Here is a 21452-nt window from a genome sequence, read left to right as displayed (position 1 = left end):
ATCTTAGAGAGAATTCAAGCCATTTGTCATGACTATGAGATCGATAATGAATATTATTATAATTATAAAATAAAATATTACTATTCAACAATCCTTGCAGCTAGAGTGTAGGTCCCAATAAGGAATCATTTTCAAGATTAGGTTTTAGCTACAAGACACCTAAATTTGACTAGAAATGTATGCAAGCTTGCATTGGGAGAGAGAAACTAAGTAAAGACAAATATTCGAAGATTAAACAAATCAATTTGGATTAGAAAGATTACACAAGGAAGAAGAAATCGATTCTCGTGTGGATTTACAAGAAAAAAGAGAATTCTCTTTTTCAATAGAAAGGAAATAAGAGAATTCTATTGCTCTACGTACCGACTTATACATAAATATTTCTTATTTGTCATTTTCTTTGCATGGGAGTTGACATGTTATTTAATTTAGGAACACTTGCAGAGTACCAAAGAATCTTTTTCAGAATTATGGGTTTAATTTATTATTATATCATGATTAATAATATTAATATCTTTTGCCCGTTGGCAAAGGACCACTACGTAACACCATATATTTTTTTAATTGAATTTTGTTTACATAATTTACATTCAATTTGCATGGTGGTCTTCCATACATTTTATGCATAGGGACACTATTTTATTTTATTTTTAATTTAGTAGTGAAGTCATTTTCTTCCCCTTTTCAACTAATTTTAATATTTTTTTAATTTGCTAATTTCTTAAAATATAGTCACAAAAATATAACTACATGGCATAGCAGGGTTCAAAGCTTTGTAGATGAAAAATAAAATAGTTCAAAAGAGAGACTTCATTAAAGGTGATCACTTCGGCCAAGTTTTTAGAGCAGAAATTAATCATCATAAAATTTGGTGGATATTTCGCAAAGAATAACATAATTATCAAACAATTCTACATAATATAGTATCTAATGTAAGAATGTCATCTCTATATTGTATCATAATGTTATTTGTTCATTGTATTTTCAGCCTTCTAAGTATCACAATTTTACAATTTTGACCTTCCAATTTTTTGTAGCGATTTTGGCAACTTACATTTTTCTTTTAGTGATTTGATAGCCACCCTCTCAATTTTTCCTCAAAGTTATGCTAAGGTGCCATTATTTATTGATGTGGCATTCGATTCTCATCGTGTGACTTTTCTATAAAAATAATATTTAAAAACACCAAAAAATGTCAACAAAAAAAAATTTAAACCCTAATTAGAGATTTGATTTGCATTCAATTGTACGGGTTGCTTTTTGGCTTTTTTTTTTAATTAATTTTAAACAAAAGCCACCCGAGCTAAGAAAGTTGGGTGTCACATCAATAAATAATCTTATGAGAGAACAAAATTCGGAGGGAACTACTAAATCACAAAGGTAGAAAATATAAGGGTCAAAATTGCTTTAAAAAATAGTGTTAAAATGGCACAAGCACAATATTTAGCAAGATCAAATGTGCAATAAACCTAATAAAATATTCCATATAAAATTAGATGATTAAATATACTTTTTTTTTTTTTTTTTTATGAAATGATTGTATAAAATAGAATTATATGAACAATGTTGCTCTTATTCAGTCAAACTATTTATAATTTAAGGCCTTTACCGTACTATATATAGGCTATTGGTTCCCATTTTTCTGTCAAGCAAAAAAAAAAATGGTTTTCATTCTAAAATTCCGTTTGTTTACTCACATTTTAATATTCCTTAACAATAGACTTCTGGAAAATTAATCAAGGTCCTTTTCTCTATCAATATAAAATACAATAAGGTGCTTTCATACTATTCAATATCAAATCATAAAAACCATTACAAGAATTTTGTAAAATTTCAACGGAAAGGAAATTTCATCATATTAATTTATTCAATCGATAGATTATATATGTAAGCAAATATATAACTTAAGACTTAAGAATATATTAAAAACAATAACCAAATGGGAGTTGAGTATAGTGAAAGACACTATTCTCTTGCAACGTGGTGATTCAAAGTTCAAATAGACTGTGTTTGAATATGATTATTTTTAGTGGAGAGAACTTGTTAGAAATAATGAAAAATGAAACAGATATTATATTTGAACGAGTTCTCTCTAGCGTAAATAATGAATGGGTTTGAGCTAAGAGATTTAAGAGTTGAGAAGTTAAAAATCTAGGGTTTATGTCTTGACAAGGAGAAAACTAACATCATAATTAACCTACTAGCATTTATCATTAAGAAAAAAAATCACTTGCGCAAATAATTAAAAACCTCAAATATTCCTCTATACAACATGAAGAGACTTAATCAAAGATGTATACACCAAGTAAGAATAATCAAGAAAATATTCCAATTAATAGACCTTGTGGAGACTTGATCCCTTCCCTCTATCTAGATAATTAATTTTTTTTGCAATCTTTCCCACGTTCTCGATCAAGTATATCAGATTACACAGTCTCAAGAATTTTGGCTGTTACTAATCTTTGAGATTGGAATTTTTATTAAATAATTATGCAAAAGATTCTATAGGTCGTATCAAGGTCCAAATGCTATATATCTATCTCGCGTGGGTGAGTTTGCATATATAATGCCTACCTTTGCGGCGATTCTTTCGCCAATGCAAATAGAAAAAAACCTTCAATGAAATGGAGAATAATGCCATGCTGTGTAGTTGTACTATAGCCTTCATAATTTTCATCACATGCCCATGTTTTGCGGAGAGTTTTTTTTGTTAAACTTTGCAAAGCATTTTGGCTACTAGTTGATTTGGCAAGGGAAACAAACTCGTGGTAGATTGTGTTTTTTTTAATCGGGTATTTCTGTGTGTATCGGTAGAGATTAATCTCTCGAGTCAGATAGGACTGCAATGAGTGATATAGTTCTAACATTGTTGGATTTTCAAAACTGGATTCAAACTTGCTCGGAACAATCTGGTTAAGCTGCAATCACTTTCAAGTGCTATTAGGATTCTAGATGGTAGGTTGTGTTATTTGTTGAAGTTTAAAGTGTAATTTCTGTCAAAATTACAATAATACTATAATTTTTTACTCATGGATATGCCAACCGAGTTGGAAAACGAATTTCTTATAGTGACCTAAACAAGACACTGTCACGTCGACATTGACAACTATTTAAGGAAATTATATCATTAAATGTAGTTGCGTGTGTTGGTGTCTGATATTGCCATATGTCAAACACGTTTTCGATTAAAAATGTAGTCGTAATATTATAGATATAGACCGTTCGATTAGAATCGTGAGGTTTGCCCTTTTGCATGTATCTTGCTACATTTTTTATTAGTAGTTAGAATCTCAAGAAATTCTGTCATCTTGAGAAAATAATTATATAATAACTGATGTATAGTAATTTTGATTATGTTAATCAAGAGGACAAAATTTACTTGGAACAGTCCAAGTACTATTTTTACAGTTTCGGTTGGATATAAAACTTCAGATCTACACAGATTGCATGTTACTTTATCCGACATTGGTGATTTTGATACATTTCTTGGAAGTTTACTTTTAGTCAATGCTATTTACATTTTGTTTTCATTGTTCACACCATATTAACTTTTTGTTTTATCTGTTCATAGCTTCTTAACTTTTACTTGCATCATCAATTCTTTTTTAATTCTACTTTGGATCATTTGGGTGTGGGCTACATATATGTTTCCTTGCAATGAAAACAAAAAATTTCCAATATGAAATTCCTAACGTTAATGCAATCAACAACATGTATGACGGTTTAGCTCACTAAATTGAATTTTAAACAAGATATAAAAAGCTTGTTTGAATTTTAAGCCTATACTACTAATATGTGAACATAGAGGATCCCTTACTGCAAAAAAAAAAATATAGATTCTCTAACAATGATATGATAGCATACCAATAAGAAAATGTACACAATAGATTAGATAAACAAAAATCGGAAACTACAAAAAAATAATTTATTTTATTTAAAAAATGTACATAGATATTCAGATGAACTTGACATGTATACTCCTACTAGAAGTAATCATGTTTGAGGCTAATGCGGAAAATGGAGAGTAAAACCTCTTTCTAAGAGATTTATTTTTCATGTGAGATCAAATCAAATATCTACGCACGCGTTCTATCCACTTGGGAACAGAAAATGCTATCACTTACCACTATAGTGTAGCATAAGTGATAAATACTTAGTTTTTTTTTAACCATTTGATTCAGGTTTGATCTCTGATCAGTACGTATGAAAAACATTTGTTGAGAAAGGACAACCCCATAAATGGATCACATTTACATCAATGGATTTGTGCCTGCAATTGTTCGCGAAAAAATACATTTGTTTTAAAACAAAAATGCTATCACTTGACAACCTCATTTAGTTTCATTATATTTACTTGGTTGGATAAAAAAAAAAAGTAAGATCGTGTTTAATGGACTATACCAAGTGGATGTTTGAATAAGCAAATCACTTCATAATCAATTTGATCTGCATGTTTTTCAGCTTTAATAGATTCTCTCCCTCTACGCTACCTCCATGAATATGGCCTTTGCTCTCTCAAATTGTGGCAACTTTGGTTGGTGTAAACAACCATTCTTTAAGGAGTGATATCGTCTTCAATAACTTCCAATATTTATTTATATATAGTAATACTTGTCCATGGAGCTTTAAAGCAGATGAACCTCTTTTTCCACCCCAAAAATTCACTTTGGTAGTATACTTACAAAAAAAAAAGTTTTTTGTCATCCGAAAATATACTCAAACAAAACGTAGTTTTTTTTTTAGAAATACAAAGGATTCTATGATGTGACATCGAAGATGATTGCTCTTTAGGCCTCCATGTAGCTCAAAACTGACAAAATAGCATATCGGAAGAAAGCTTCCGATCGGCTACTTTCAGAAGAAGAAAAAAAGGAGTAAAAAAATACAGTATCAAAAGGTATCTTCCAATAAAAACTTCAAAGCAAATGGGGGGCATATAAAGCAATTATCGCCATCGAAATCCATGTCTCAATCTTATGGATTTTATGGATTGTTTGCTTCACGGCATGAACACACATGCAAATAAAGAAAAGAAACAAAAATGATATTATGTGATATAGTTTCTTATTCTCAACAATAAGCAAACAAAATTTAATAACCCAACTCATCATGATTGAAGTCTACTTTAAAGAAAAATCCCAGAAACTACTCTAAATGGATTAATCTGAGATCAATGACTTAAAGAGAGAGATTGCAATAGGCATTGTTATGTACAACCCAAATGCTAATAATAGCTAACATGACCAAAAGAATAAAAATTATTGCATTGGCTTTTTGATGACTTCTTCCACAATTCTCTTTTTTGTTGTAACCTAATTATAAGAAGCCAAATTCTTATCAAAATGTAATATATAGAAAAACTAGAAAATTCTTAATATTTTTTAATAACTGGACCCTTGTATAGCCCTCTCCTTATTGCAAACTCATCAGAAGGTTGAAATTCTTCCAACCAGGTCACATCAGAAAAAGTAACTCCATCCAGTTCAAGATTGCCTGCAATTTTAATGTTTGCAATTATAATATTAGGTCCTATTTGGTTCAAGATTACCTATAAAAAAAATATCCTAATTATTGAGTATCAATTTCTTTTTTATATCTGTAACAAACGGACTCAAATAAAGTCAAACTGTTATCATAAGCTATCTTGGAGAGCTTAGAAATAAGCTGTATCCATAAGCTCTCTCAAACAATCTCGCAAGTGCATGCATCAGTGTACAGGCCCTTAATATAGTTAGGGTAAAGTAGAAGACAACATTCACAAGTGAAACAATCAAACACTTGTGCAAAAGATAAAAATCAGATTACCTGGAAGATCGTCCCTTTGGGATTGCTGGAAGTAACTGCAATGTCTATCATGTTCTGAAGAATAAGGTGGAGATAATATGTCAAAGATTGCACAAGGAGTTACGGCCTTAAAACAATGTATGTTTCCTCCAACGGTAGGATAAAGAACAGTTGTTGAAGTCGGTGCTGTCATATCTTTATCTTTGACAAGCTTTGCAGCTCTAGCTGTTATTGTCAATAACAAAACCAATAATTATTAATCATAATCAACTCCCAAATGAGGAAGAAAAAAGAGATAAGGAGTTGAACGTGGACAAAAATAAGACAGCGTATAGATGTAACACCAAAACTTCAGATTGAAGGTGTGTCTGGTGTCCAACACGTGTTGGTGTCAAACACCAAACATGACACCGACACAAGTCACTTCTATTTTTTTTCAAATATTATTGGTGTTTACATGACAGTGTAGTGTCAGTGGTTCATGTAGCATTTACAAAAGGAGAACTGTCATAAAAGAAAAAGATGACAAACAAGTATTCTATTCTGTGAGGTAATAAAAATTATCCTCAGATATAAACAACTAAATAAATTTTAAAACAATTAAATACAAAAGGTTGAAAAATAACAAACCCGTTTTAGCCTCATTATATAGGTTTTTATGCACAATGATGCCTAGCAAGGAACAAAAGTAATGGTATATTAGGTTGAATAAGAATAGCTGTTAGATGATCCGTTGGTTGGGTTAGTTTGTTTGTAGAATTTGTAGTGATGAATAGAGGTAGCCTTAGAGGGAAAAGGCACTGTCAGAATTCTGATGTAAATTGAACTCTCGGTTGTAAGGGATTTGACCTTAAAAGTTTTTTTTTATTTTTTTTTTTAACCAAAGCGCTTGAAAGTTTACGACTCAGAATAATGACAGTTCATATTTCTTTCTGATTTCTTCCTGCACTATTTCCCTGTTTTTCTTTCTCCTATATAAATATTTCCCGAGGATCCCATCTCAAGAGTCTAAACAATTGGTCCAACCTATCTGTGTATCGCCAATTCCATTTTTTCATCAGAGATATGGAGGCTAGGGCAGAGTTTATGGCGGCTTCTGTTGAGTTCTTGAAGATAGTAGCTAGCAACCACGTCGCCTAACTCGCTCAACTTTGTGAGAACATTGCAATATCCGATAGCAGCATCAAGCAGTTGTTATCCAGATCAAAGCATAAGCGAGGGTTAGATTGGGATGATGATAGCAACAAGTATCCAGCAAAGATGTAAGATGAAAAAATTTCAACTGAGCGGCAACAACTGGCTCTGGACTCTGTCGAAGGTCGAGGGTAGAATGGAGATTCAGGATATTCTTGGTGGTGGACAAAAAGGGTAGAAATTCCTGTGTTTGAGGGTGTTGACAGATTGGGGGTGGATAGCAAGAGCTTGGAAGTTATTTGAGGTGCAACAAGTTCAGGATGCAAAGGTCCAGATGAAGTTTTGGAGGATGAAGACTATGAATCGATATTGGTCAATTTCAAGATGTTCGGATTCAGTTTTATCAACTTCAGGGCGATGTCAATTAGGAGGGTTGTCGACCATGTGGAGGGAAGTGCGTATAAGCTGTTTGCAACTCTCCGGAAGCATCGATGGTGGAGGAGTGCAGACTTGAAATCTTGGTGGCTCAAGCCACTGGAATCAAATAAGAGCAACTTAGATATTTCATAGGGGTAAGAAAAAAGAGGTTAAATGCAGTTATTTGTATCCATGACCCAAAGGACTTTAACAAGGCCATTGGCATGGCTAAAGATATTGAAGTAGAGAATTGTAGTTTTGCCGGGGGGAGGCTTGGTGGCAAAAACAGAAAGTTGGTAAGCACTGGCACCCTCCTCCTTAACCAAAAGTCAGTCACAAGGGGCAGGTTGAAGAGTCGATAGGAAGTAGCAATACTACTGCCACAAGGATTCTCTAACTTTCAAATTTCTACTTATCTCTCTATCTCTCTATTTGTTATCTCCCTCATCATTCTCCACTATAAACATCATTCTATCTCCTATTTTATTATCTAGGTAGAATAAGGATGGCTGTTGGTCGACAAGTTGATTATTTAGTTGACATTGGTGAACTCAATAGAGGTAGCCATAGGGAAAAGACACTCTTGAGATTCTTGGTGTAAAATTGATCTCTCTGTTGTCATGGATTTGCCCTCATAAGGTTGCAATAAACCTTGAGGCTCAAACTAATAATTCGGATTTATTCTTCTTGCTTTCTCGCTGTACCAATTCTCTGATTTCTTTCTTCCTCATACATTTTCCTAAGCTCCTATCTCAGAATCTAGCACTGCAAATGAGTAAGCCGGACAGCTGTGTTTGGGGGTAAAGTAGGGGAGAATTAGTTTCTCCTAAGCATGTCTACTGACAAACTATTTAAACCAAAATTCTTTTTAATGGTTTGGCAAATAATTTTTCTTGATCTCTCCTTGGCAACAAAAATGATGCTAGCAAAAGGGAACATCCAAACAAAAATCAAAGATACTCAAAATAATACAATAAGAAAGCTCTAACACCTATATAATAACTATATCAAGTGCTAGTAATACTTTGCTAGTACAAGCCCAGCACCGTAAAACTGCAGTCTGCAAACCTTACAAGAGAAAAATTCCTAATATAATATAATAATGCTAATAATATAATAAATATTTTAGGGTTTTATGAGTTTATAAGGAACGTAAATGTAATAGTCATAGAATTGAATTCCTATAAGATACAATGTGAAATACAAAAGTTCTAGTCAAATTCTAATATCCCATTTGGCCTGCTATATCTGAAACAAAATATAACTCATTTAATATTCTCACTTTTGGATATTATACAAAGGAGTATCCTAGCGTATTGGTAATCTACTACGTCAATAGCTAGCTTCCTTTCTTATTCCTGATCACTCTATCATATGTCAATTGGTAAGGTTGATGAATGTAATCGAAATAGCTAGGATAAAGAGTGAAGAATTGGATTAACCATGATGTATTTTTTAGTATTTGTAATACATGCTTTGAATTTCAAAGAGATTTGGATTTAAATTATTTATCCTTAAACATGATTCATTATAAGATATTATGGTATCATTTAATCCTGATAGGAACCCCAAATTAAAGAAAATAAGAAATTGTATTATTGATTGAAAAGGATATGTATTATAAAAATGAAAAATCCCTGTAACCCTAAATCACAGCTCCTGAGAGAAGAGATAATTCTCTCTCTGCCCAAAGCTCCTAGGTTCTAACTGAAAATGATTATCAACACCCTTCACTTATCATCCCCTCTCCCTATATATATGGTTCCTCCCCTGATAAACTGACCAGATCAACAAATCTATCCAGCTCATTTGTTGGGCTTAGGCCCAAACAGGGTATCTAAGAGATCCATGTTGCTGACACCACCTAGCAGAAAAATCTTTTGTCGCTGTACGCTTTTAAGCAGCAACAAGAACTTAGTGCGTGTGTTGGTAGAATATGGAAAGCAATCATAATTCCGCAAGCATTTCTGGAAAATATAGTCTAGCAGATAAAACCTTTGTATGGTGAAATTTCTCCAATCCATGATATCTATCTTAAATCTTAATGATAACAGTATGGACAATCAAGTTCAGATAGTGGAGAATCAAGGAATCATTATTAACAAGGTATTGACTTTATTGGGATAGGAGACAAGGTGAGCCATACAGTTGGTCGAACTTATTCCATTGAGCCTATAGTGGCCCATTTTTAGATCTGTTCTACTCAAGCCCGTTTAATAATCGATTAGTCCAATTCAAGATAATCAAAACATCCTTTCAAGATCTATTCAAAACCTACAGGATAAGTTTTGTTTCCGAGTGGATAAGAACTAATCAGGAGAAAGGGGGTGCTGAGTTGTATTTTACTTTTTATTTTTTATGATTAAAATGGAATTTCCTTAGAGAGTATTTTTTGGGATTTTAGCAGGTTATGATGCTTTGTAGGTAATTTAATGCGATTAAAATAGAATTAGGAAATTTCTACAAATGTTTACTTTTTTTTTATCAATTTCTTATATACCTCAAAAAGGACCCGGATATAAGTAGAACGAGAAACCAATTAAATTTCCTCGATTAGCATATGAAGGATTTTTTTTCCTAACTTTATTGTAGAAAAGACCCTGACACATAGCAATGTAGTTCTAGCATATACATATTGAGACCAATCCCAACCCAAAAATGCACAATTACCCCAATCTAAAGTTGGATATCATGTTATTCGGCTCCTTATTACAGGTGTAAGGTTCCACCTAACCCATTTATATAGCGATAACTAACTAAAGTTGGGTGCATGAGTAAATAAGACAAAGACAGTCCAAAACTATTGCAAAGTTTATATGTAAATGACCTAAAGTGGGTGTTACACTAGCATATCGAGAAAACCTAGAGGCCACGCTTCTTGATCGCAAAAATTTAGGCGAAGTTTGACGACAAAAGAACTAAATCGTATAATTAAAACCTAAAAATCATGCCTGTGACGTGGACGTTCTAGTCTTTCATGTTTAACTAATTAGCTTTAACATTTAAAAGGAGAAAAGCCATTCTTTAAGGCTTTTACCAAAGAGGACTAGAGCAAGAATCCAACAATTAACTAAGAATTATTCATTTTAACTCCCCTGAGATCTAAGGTTATCAATGGCGGATTATGGTCAGTCAGCCAAAAATCCATCACATAAACATGGTGCTGCAGCCTATGGCAGCTGGCACAAAATCCGCTGTGTTATAATGCCAAGGCGGAAATTTGACAACACTGACGAGATCATGCACTAACATCCATAAAAAGCCAAATACCATCCATTGACTTTTAAATATGGCTCCTAGATTTTTGTTTTTAGTTGGATGTTAGCACAAACTGTTTTGGAGAGTGATTATACTAAAACGGTCCTTTTCTCTGACAAAACAAAGATAAGCATGAGACACCACATTCAACACTTGATGTAGTCTGATTCAGATATAGAGGATCAAAAATTGGATAAAGCGTCATAAAAGTATGAAAAATCTATGAAGATACAAACCTTCAGTTGGATCAGCTGGGCCAGGGAAATCGATCCAGTCATAGGATTTAACATGCACTGTTCCATATATGAGCTTGCTTAGAACTGTCATTCCAGGATGATTGTGGAGAGGAATGACAGATGAGGGAGGCATGCAAAAAATTCCAATCTGATAAAGTTAAAAATAAATACTAAATATCAGCAGTTGTTCCCAGCATGGATTTAATATGCGGTCCACAGCCGTAATATAAAGAGTTTTAAGGTTTGTGCAACAGCAACACAATCACAATTTAAAAGTAAAACCATGGTTCCCGGTATTAAAAAAATAACAGAATTTATGAAAACTGCTGACACTGAATAAAAATTATGAGGAGTTTTGAAAATTGATACTTACAGAGAAGCTGTCACATTCATGTAAATGTAAGTATTTGATCGGTGGTGGTTGATGGTTCCCATTGGATTCAGGCATTTGACCGTTCCAAGTGCGAACCACTTGTGCCTCCTGTTCAAGACCTACATCTGATGGCTTCATTTTCTCTGGAACATTATGTTAAAGGTTATTACAGAAATCTCGGTTGGACATAAAACGAGCAATTAATATGTATCAAAATGTTGTAGATAGCAAACAATTTGATTTGTGACAGAACTTGCAATTCATATTAAATTTTAAACAGAAAATGGTGACCCTTATTTCACTTTAGAAAAGAATAGAATTAGATTGTACAGAATTTTGGAGAGAAAATTGTGATTTGCTCAATTCTTAAGAAGTGTAGAACCAAGCTTAATGACAAAAATTTCATTACTGAGCCTTGAAATTTAACCTTTAGCCTTTAATTTATTCAACAAGACAAAACCCTAAAAAATGAGAAAAACCAACGGCTTTAAGTTTTTCAGATATAGTACAGAACAATGAGACAGTTTTTCAGATTTGTACCACACCTCATGAAACAATTCTATCAGTTACAAAACAAACTAGATTGGACAAATATTAAGCAAACAATACTCGGTCAATGAGATCACAAGGAATAAGTCAATATGCACTTTAAACACGTGATTATCGAAATCAAATGTTTAAAACACTCAAAAAAACATAACTACAGCATTGAAGATAAAAATATGCACGTATAACTAAACGACAAAAATAATTTATCCAAAAAAACGACAAAAAATAATTAAGTAAAACAATTAATATACCTAACTTCTCGCAAACTTTTGATATGGCTTCTTCCGACACGGGTCCATTGGGTGAAAAAGATGACTTGCATAGCCTATACAGTCTCTGTACATAATATGGCATCTTGTAAAGGAGTGATAAACTTATCTACTCAGAACAATGCCGCAGATTCAGAACACCGATAACACCTCGTAAGCAGCTTATCAATTGCGATCGGGACTGGATATACAATTGGATAACAACAGTATTTTAGTCTCAGAATCAAACCAACGGTAATGAATCTGAATACTTGATGTTGTTCCCTCACAGCTAATTTATTTATGGGCCTATTAAACAAGAAAAAAGCGATAACAAAGCCAAAAAATAAATGAGTCTCACTTCACACATTGATATCACAATTCACAAGTCTATAATAACAAATCACTACATGATCAAATTTGTTTATGTAAATACATCAAGAAACCAAAACACTACAAAACACTGAGATTCAATTACATTTTGCCCTATAGTTTCTCTAAATACACATCACAAAAACCAAAACAAACAAAAAAAAACAAATTTTACATACAAATCAACAAACCCTGCAAGTTTTTCACAACCAAAAACCAAATCCCTTCATTATTTTCTCACATACACTAAACAAAACATACCCTACAAAATCTAACAAAAGTTACAAAACATCATTTGTTTTCACAAAAAACAAAACAACCATAGAATATAATCATTAACCAATACACTGTTAAAACATGAAAAGATTCACAAAAACAAGAATAACCTTACAAAAATCAAAAATTGAGATTGACCCACTTAAAGTTTTGAGCTGAAAAACCTTGCAAACACATAAAAATAAAAAATTTAACAAAAATAAATAATGGGCTATGAGATTCCAAAAAAATAAAAATATACATAAAAAAATGATCAAAAAGGTTTGAAAAAATGGATGTGAAGAGAGAAAAAAAAAAAGTACCTGTGAAACCCATTACTGAGAAGGAGAAGAAGGGTAGATGAAGATTGAAGAATTTGAAGTAAGTAAGGGATCGAAAGAAGGTAATAAAAACGAATGAATAGAAATGAGAAACAGTAGAAGAAGGTGAAAAACATTAAAGATTATGGGCCCATATAGTATACAAAATCTTTAACACGTCATCATAAAGTGTTTAATTTTTTTGATTTGGTTCTTAAATTATTTATTTACCTTCTTCTATAAAGTTTATGTGATTTGTAACCAAAAAAATGTTTATGTGATTTCATAAGATTTTTCATCTAAGAAGTTTTTTTTAACTACAGCTGTATCTTAGTTAGCTTAACTTCACTTTTGATCACTTTTTTGTTTTTCTTGTTAGCTGGATCTTACAAGTGCTTATTTTAGTTTAGTTGAAATAATGAAATTGAATACAATAAGAGAAAAATATATTATGTTTGATTCTACTTGCATGATTTTGAAATTGATATGAATACATTGATTAACGGATTGGATTCTCTGGTGCGACTTGCTTTAAACGGTCTTTTATATATGTTTTTCGCTTTCCATTATTCTTGTGTTTCTATTTATTTTAACGCGGTATCTTTTATTACCTTTAAAAAAATTGGTGTAGTTGTCTAAAGTCAGGTCTTCGTTGTGTGGTTCCCTATGCTATATATGTTATTCTCGTTCTATTTTTCTCAAGTTTCCATTTAGTTTAACGTGATATCTTTTATAATTCTTAACTTTTTTGGTGTAGTAGTCTAAAGTCATATCTTTGTTTTATGGTTCCATCTTCTACATATGTTGTTCTCTTTCTATTTTTCTCGTGTTTCCATTTTAACGTGGTATATTTCATTACACTGACTGTTTTGGTGTAGTTGTCCAAAGGCATATCTTTGTTGTATGGTTCCATCTTCTGTATATGTGATTCTTTTTCTATTTTTCTCATGTTATCTATTTTAACGCGGTATCTTTTATTGTCCTTGACTTTTTTTGGTATAGTTGTCTAAAGTCATAACTTTGTTGCATGGTTCAACAACAATAAATACATTTACCAAATGCAACACATAAGACCACAATCATCGATATATGTTATTCTCTTTCTTAGTTTATTTTTAGCTTAAACGCACTTTTAACCCCCTGACTTTTAAAGTGTAGCAATTTTGGTCCCTTATTAAAAAAAAATAGTAAAATTCACCCCTATATTTAGCCCCTGTTACAATCGAGCCACACAAACCCTGGCTCACTCACACTTTTTTCATTGGTCTTGAGCCACTTAATATCACATCACATCACATTTCTAAATAGTGACAAATTGATGCAAAACCATATGGCGTCATATGCACCATACTTTCAACTACTTCATTAAAAACAACTTTTGATGTCTGCATTTTGATAGTTAGATAACAATCATTCTTTTTTCAAACTTTGTAAAATAAGGGTCTAGATGTCGAGTTTGGAAAACTTTCTCATGTTTAATGGCCAAGGTTCTGATGATGCGTTAATCCACTTGAAAGGTTCTTGATTTTAAACTTTGTTTCGTTTCCGTATTCTTAAACTATTCTGCACATTTTTTTTTTGCTATTGTTGTTATACACTTTTTTTTTCCGCATCTATTTTGTAAAACTCTACTTACCTTGGTCATCTTATACTACCAGTTTAGAATAATTCAAATGGGGTTGTGTGCAAGCTAGACTGTTAGAGGTGATTTGTTGAAATTGAGGACATTCCATATGAAATTTGACATCAGCACTGTATGTATATTTCAAGCATTCAAATTTATATCTTCATATAATGGAACATTATTCGTTATTGTATGAATACTAGACTTTTGATACATTCTGTTTTGATATTTTGATATGATATAGAGTCAGGGACGGAGCCAGAAAAAAATATCGAGGGGGGCAAAAAATAACAATAAGCAATAAATACAATAACTAACTTTGATTACTAATAATTACAGAAAATTTAGTTTAATATAAATAAAATATACTATATATCCCACAGAAGAAAATACACATAGAAATACAGTCACAAAAATTATATAATTATTCGATTATTTATTTGCTAAAACTCTTTTCTATCTTTTTATGAAATGTCTTCACAATATCATTTTTGATATAAATAGTAAAAAATTTCAGCAGAAAAATCATATTTTTAGTTTTATGAAACCTTATTCTCACTTAACATTGTGCTCATTTTATTATGAAACGATAATAATGGTCGACATTGAGCTTGTGTTGTTTTGAATGTTGAAATTAGAATTTTTTTACTATTTTTTTATGGAACTTAATGCTTAATGAAGCTATTCTATATTAGTTATGTGCTTCAAATTTTAAATACAATCAACAAGTGACACCTTTTAAATTAGAAAAAAAAAAAGCGACACCTTTTAAAGAATAGCAGTTTGAGTAAAACAAAAACAAAAGATCGTATTTATTTAATTTGTGTGTGTTAAAATTTGGTGAAAAGTCATAATATTATTACTCCTATTATCCAATTCTAGTTTAGTTATTAAGGTTGGTTGCATTGATTACTCATATATTAGGGGGGCGAGTACTAGTATTTTTGTTTTGTTACATGGGAGTACTACATGTTAATATGGAGGATAACTAGTAGTACATGTATCTTGGGGTGGCGACATCCCATTTTGCTATATACTTCCCTCCATTACTGTATAGAGTTTCGAAAGTAGTACATGCCTTATTCTTTTGTTGTTTTTTACTTGCATATCTTGATTCTTTTGAAAAAAATAGCATATTTTATTCTTTAGCGAGCAAATCTATTTGTTTTTCATGCAACTATACTGTTAAGCATTTATAACTTATACACTGCACAGATAAAAGAGTATTGTAATAGGACTTTAGTGGCAATTTTTAAGACTATATACAGCAAAAGCAACTATTCATAGCAATGTTTTCTAATTATATTTCACCCTGTTAGTAACAATTTAGTAAAGTATATTGCACCCTAACTTGATAATATTTAGATTTATTTTCCATTGATGACTATGCTTTGCAATCATTTTTAAGCAAAAACTAAATGTGCATTTTAGTGTTCCGTCAAATCTTGGTTGTTATACAACACTAAATACGAATACTTATACGAATATTTATACCTTTAATGGATTTCCTATATATGTTATAATAAGAAATTGTTCTGTCTTCCAAACAATGACTACTAAAATTATTAAAAAAGTGTGATCTACAAAACTAAAAGACACTCTATGACTATTCGCTGTGCTGCATATATTTCTCCTTTACTTGAGCGGTCTTGAGATTAGTGAAAATTAAAATTCTTTGACCTATTTTTGTGCTCATTGGAGTTTTTGTTCATTTACATTATTTTATTTGAGCTATTGAGCCAAATCTAGTTGTTCACGAGTTTGAATTGAGTCGAGTTCGAGACAGAATAAAAGTTCGTTACGAACTTTAGCCGAGTTTCGAGCCGATCTAATTCTTATCGAGTCGAGCCGAGCTAAGTCAACTTCGACTCAACTCCACTCATTTCCAAACCTACCCACTTGTATATGTGATTTTTCACATGGTTAGTGTCATTTTGTCTATCTTCAAAAGAAAAGTTAACAAAAGACATGTTTACAAACACAACTATGAGATCTCAATTTCAAATCCATGTAAATATATCTGATATTATGATATAATAATATCACTATCGACAATCGAGTTAAACCATACATTTAGAGGCGATTAAAAACATTCATTACACGTCAATTTTTCTCCTAATCAAGTTGTAACTTCCAAGCAAATATTTTTGTGTGTAAAATTTGATCAGATCATAATTCATAACCGACTTTTTCCGGTCAAGCGAGCAAGTGGCTCGTGAAGAATGGGCCATTAACAAAGGCCCAAGAAAAAGCCCAAACAGAAAAAATCTAACAAAGCAAGAATCTCTCCACTTTATCATCATCATCATCTATTCACCTTCTTCTTCATTCATCATCATTTCATTTCTAACAAAAACCCTATACCGACTCAACGCAACGCCATTTCACAACAACGAACAACCCCATAACCAAATTCAAACCATTCAACCATGGCAGGACCCGTTTCACAAGATTGGGAACCCGTCGTCCTCCGCAAAAAAGCTCCTACCGCCGCTGCCAGAAAGGATGACAAAGCTGTCAACGCCGCTCGCCGTGCCGGAGCCGATATCGAAACCATGAAGAAACGTTGAGCTTCTTTCCTTCCCTTTCATTTCTTTAATCCTTCATTTTCTAAATATCGCTAACCCTAGGATTTTCTAATTCGTTCCTTCGTTTATTAAAATAAATTTCATGTTATCTTTGTGCTTTCGATTGAAGCGTTTAATTCGTTAAATCACCGTTTGGATTCTTCATATTTCTTCTTAGGGTTCCTGTTGTTATTTTTTTTTTCAATTCCATTTTTTTAATTTGTTGTATCTTTTTGTATGTTAAATGTGAATTAATGAATGTTTTTTCTTGGTGATAATCTTTCATGGTTTTTCATTTCTGTTGTTGATTTTGTTTATCTATCAATATGATGTGGTTAAGGCCTTGTTTGGATAAACGACTTAATTGTAGCTTATAGCACAAACACGTTTCATGATAAGTGCTTATGTATAAACAATGACAAGACAGACACCGATAATAATTTGAAAAAAAATGAGATAATTGAATGTAATCACATATGTCGGCATGTGATTCTACACGCCTTCAATCAGAGGTGTCGGTGCTATGTAGTGTATAGTATAGGCTATTGCTATTTCTATAACACGAGATAAAATAAAGTCATGTTGTTTTTCTATAAGCTTATGTTTTCATAAGCTATCTTGGAGAGCTTATGAAAATAAGCTGAAAACAACTTATGAACAAGTCATCAGCTGTTTTCATAAGCTCTCCTTAAGAGTCAGACAAATGCTTATGCTATTATATAAGCTCAAATAAGCCAATCCAATCATGCCCTAAATTTGGCGTTGGACTCTGGATTATTGAAATAAAAAAAGAGATAATTGAATGCAACCACATGTGTTGGCGCGTGTCAGTGCCAGAAAATGTCGGACCCCTGACATGCCTTTAATCATAAGTGTTGGTGCTACATATTGTATAAGCTAGTTCTATAACACGAGATAAAAGAAAGGCCCATTGTTTTAGTATAAGCTATAAGCTGTTTTTGTAACTATCTTGGAGAGTTTATGAAAATAAACGCCTTTGATCAAAAGTGTTGGAGCTACATAGTGTATGCTATTTCTATAATGAGATAAAGTAAATTCACATTGATTTCGTATAATCTATTAGCTGTTTTCGTAAGCAATCTTGGATAGCTTATGAAAATAAGCTGAAAATAACTTATGAACAAGTCATCAGCTGTTTTCATAAGTTCTCCTTCATAGCCATACAAGTGCTTATGCTATTATATAAGCTCAAATAAGCCAATCCAAACATGCCCTAAATTTGACGCAGGACTTTGGATTATTGGATTTTCAAGACTCTAAATAGTTTATGAGCAGCTTTTCTGAAAGTTGTTTTTGTAATTTATGAGCAGTTTTTACATTGATTGATCTTTTACTTGTATAATTGAATGTTTCTCATTTTTTTCATTGATTCTCTCCATTTTCTTGTCAGAGTGCTGATTGTGTTGGGTTGTTCTATACATTACAGATAATGCTGCGACAAACAAAGCTGCCTCTAGCAGCACTTCATTGAACACTAAGAGGCTTGATGAGGATACAGAGAATTTAGCTCGTGAGTCTCCGGTTACTCTATTATTTTTTTCCTTCCCATTTTATAATATTGAAATAACATTTTTGCATCTCTTTGGGGGGTTTAACTTTTATAAGGTATTGTATGTATTCCTAATTTCCTGGTGTTTCCCTGTGTATATATCTTGTTGGTTGAAGCATGCGAGGTTAGTGTTGTCAAATAAGGGTATAGTAGTGCCATGGCACTATAGTATAGCAGAATTTAACTTACTGTTGTCGTTTTGCGATACATGGTTTAGTTCTAAGTGCTGTCAAATCGTGGCTATAGCTGTGACATAGCATTGAAGCATAACATAATTCGAACAAACTACTATTTTCTGCAATCCTTGGTTGAAGTAAAACTTTATCACCGTAGAAGTTACCTATAGATGTATCACTAGGTGCTAACTTTTGGAATTTGGAATATCATAAGACTGTTTGGAAGTGTTGTATCGTATGTATATATCTTGCACAATTAATTGTGGAATTTCCATTCTTTTACTAGCTTGGACTTACTGTAGATATAACATGTGGTTTTTTACAATATTCTTTTATTAGCCTGGATTTACTTTGCTAAATTTTGGATAATCGTACGAAAGTTCATGGTATATGCAATTATTACATAATTACTGAGAAAACTCACATTCTTTTTTTGGCTTGGGATTACTGATGACATATGTACTTCTTTTTGTTTGATTTCATATCTCAGATTTCTGTCATATTAATATTATAGATATTTATGATAATTCATTTTATCACAATGCCGAAAATGTCTACATAGTTTGGACATGAGAATTTGTGACTGTACTGTGTTCTAGTGTAGTTTAATGTCCCCTTTGATCGGTGGACATGAGTCTAGACTCTAGACTGTGTTATAGTGTAGTTTAATGTCCCCTTTGATAATTGGTGGACATGAGTCTAGATTAAGAGCAGTGTTGGCAATGGTTGAGGGCCAAAACTCCTCCATATAAACACGCCATGGCGGCCTATTGTGCCGCCATGGCAGGCATTCCTTCTCAAATTGCCGGAGGCTGTAAAAAAATGTGCAACACCATTGCCCCATGCCTTCCCTTTAACAACACTGATTCAGAGCTCACGAGGCTGATTCATATCTGATTTAGAGCTCTATAATAGTAGTACCCATCCTAGCAAATTATTTTTCTACAAATTGATATCCCATCTTTTCGCCTGATAATTTTATTATAAATTATGAAGAGTAGCGTGGTCTTACCACAGCAATTATTAAAAAAATGGATCTCAGTTTACATTGTAGAATCTGTTGTGGTTTATTTCTGTTTGAGGAATGATGAGATAGAATTGTCTAGTGTTCAGCGATTCAAACTTTTTTTATTTACAGAGGGGCTTTTTTTAATGGAGCAGTGTAGCATTCTAGCATTGCTGTTATACCAGTTTTAGGTTTTGATTCATTTTCTCCATCTTGACTAGTATTTTCAGTGGAACATCAACTCCCTTTAATATATGAGCCATACCTCTTTCTACTTGAATGCTTATACTTAGTAACTGGACTTGTGTGCACAGATGATCGAGTCCCAACTGAACTCAAGAAAGCTATAATGCAAGCCAGGACGGAAAAGAAGCTTACTCAGGCACAACTTGCTCAAGTATGCTGACTTCACCCACTGCATATGTTTTATGTCTTAATTAATTTCCTTATTTGAAGTTTGATATTAAGAACGAGCATGTTTTCTTGCAGATTATCAATGAGAAGCCTCAAGTTATCCAGGAGTATGAGTCGGGGAAAGCCATTCCAAATCAGCAGATAATTGGCAAGTTGGAGAGAGCTCTTGGTGCCAAGCTGCGTGGGAAGAAATGAGAAAAGCTAATTTGATGGCTGTGTATGTAGTTGGATCTATTTTACACTGTTGAAGCTAATCTGACGGCTGTTATGTAGTTGAATTTATATATTTCACTGTCCTTGGTTGGTTGCTTTTGCATGCATGCCTGAAGCTTTCACCTGTTCTAACTTAATGCTGCAGTGACGTAAATAAAGTTGTATTTTCAGCATAAACTTAACTTTTAACCGTGACAAGGGATTGGACATCAAAATATAGTGTTCATAAATTAGTAATTTTCATCTGTGGATATGTTTTAGCTGATTGTTTCTGATATAATCTTGAAATCTGGTACAATTAAATCTTAACTGAAATTACATCCAAATATATATTTTGATTTATAAAGTATTCTGCAATTCTGCATCGCATATATAATTATAGAAGTATATAGGTTTTTGAAATTACCATATGATTTTTTCTTCTTTATGCTTTTACTACATTAGTAGCGTTATTTTTATGCTTTGAGCACATAATTAGCATAGTTTTCAAACTCAATTTATCTTTGAAAAGCCAGTGCTAACAGATGCACAAATGAGGCATGTAGCGTATGGTGGACAAGTTATTTTAACCTTTTATTTATTTACACACTCATTCATGGTAAACATTCTAACGCATTATTGTTCTCTTCAACTTTTGATGTCTTTTTTTAAATGATAAAAATGAACTACACCAGCATAGGTGGTCTACTGGAAGGGCTAGAATTCCAGTTTGAATCTTGGGAGAGGTTTCTTCATTTAACTTTTGAAATGCCTCAAATGGAATTATCTTCAATAGAGGAAGCCTATGGAGGAAACAAAAGCAAAATTTCCTTTATTTTTGTTAAAAAAAAAGAAAAAACAACTTTTCCTTTTTTTTTTTTTTTTGGGATTAAGTAGTTTAGTGACTAGAAAATGAATAGTGTCTAGGTTCGAACGCTGCATGTTACAAAGCTATGG

General features: G+C 32.4%; 2 protein-coding genes across 3 annotated transcripts; one reads left to right on the top strand and one right to left on the bottom strand.

Moving 5' to 3' along the window:
- Positions 1-5113: 5113 nt before the first annotated feature.
- On the bottom strand, positions 5114-13093 carry LOC25487435 (plant cysteine oxidase 4). 2 transcript variants are annotated; one of them, XM_039830729.1, is made up of 6 exons: positions 12950-13089; positions 12003-12201; positions 11203-11345; positions 10830-10977; positions 5806-6009; positions 5114-5493 (listed from the first exon to the last, which is right to left on the bottom strand). In XM_039830729.1, the coding sequence occupies exons 2-6, from the start codon at positions 12103-12105 to the stop codon at positions 5372-5374; spliced, it is 720 nt and encodes a 239-aa protein (XP_039686663.1). In that variant the 5' UTR covers positions 12106-12201; positions 12950-13089; the 3' UTR covers positions 5114-5371. The 2 variants fall into 2 exon arrangements, with proteins under 2 accessions (XP_039686663.1, XP_013464831.1); XM_013609377.3 differs by having other exon boundaries at positions 5125-5493; positions 12003-12308; positions 12950-13093.
- A 3774-nt stretch (positions 13094-16867) lies between these two features.
- LOC25487434 (multiprotein-bridging factor 1b) lies at positions 16868-20776 on the top strand. The gene is made up of 4 exons (XM_013609376.3): positions 16868-17135; positions 18585-18668; positions 20204-20286; positions 20379-20776. Exons 1-4 carry the CDS (start codon positions 17000-17002, stop codon positions 20496-20498), a joined length of 423 nt encoding a protein of 140 aa, XP_013464830.1. The 5' UTR covers positions 16868-16999; the 3' UTR covers positions 20499-20776.
- Positions 20777-21452: the final 676 nt, after the last annotated feature.

This window comes from Medicago truncatula, chromosome 2, assembly GCF_003473485.1.
Source record: "Medicago truncatula cultivar Jemalong A17 chromosome 2, MtrunA17r5.0-ANR, whole genome shotgun sequence".
Classification (NCBI taxonomy): Eukaryota; Viridiplantae; Streptophyta; class Magnoliopsida; order Fabales; family Fabaceae; genus Medicago; species Medicago truncatula.
The sequence above is the reverse complement of the archived record's forward strand: the minus strand, read 5'-3'. Positions and strand labels throughout refer to the sequence as shown.

What these genes read in the sequence shown, in the direction of transcription:
- LOC25487434 (XM_013609376.3), top strand. Translation starts at nt 17,000, where the DNA reads ATGGCAGGACCCGTTTCACAAGATTGGGAACCCGTCGTCCTCCGCAAA. An exon ending in TATCGAAACCATGAAGAAAC is followed by an intron (nt 17,136 to 18,584) that starts GTTGAGCTTCTT and finishes TATACATTACAG; the next exon opens with ATAATGCTGCGACAAACAAA. An exon ending in GGATACAGAGAATTTAGCTC is followed by an intron (nt 18,669 to 20,203) that starts GTGAGTCTCCGG and finishes TTGTGTGCACAG; the next exon opens with ATGATCGAGTCCCAACTGAA.
- LOC25487435 (XM_013609377.3), bottom strand. Translation starts at nt 12,105, where the DNA reads ATGCCATATTATGTACAGAGACTGTATAGGCTATGCAAGTCATCTTTT. An exon ending in ATGAATGTGACAGCTTCTCT is followed by an intron (nt 10,978 to 11,202) that starts GTAAGTATCAAT and finishes TAACTTTATCAG; the next exon opens with ATTGGAATTTTTTGCATGCC. An exon ending in CCCAGCTGATCCAACTGAAG is followed by an intron (nt 6,010 to 10,829) that starts GTTTGTATCTTC and finishes TGACAATAACAG; the next exon opens with CTAGAGCTGCAAAGCTTGTC.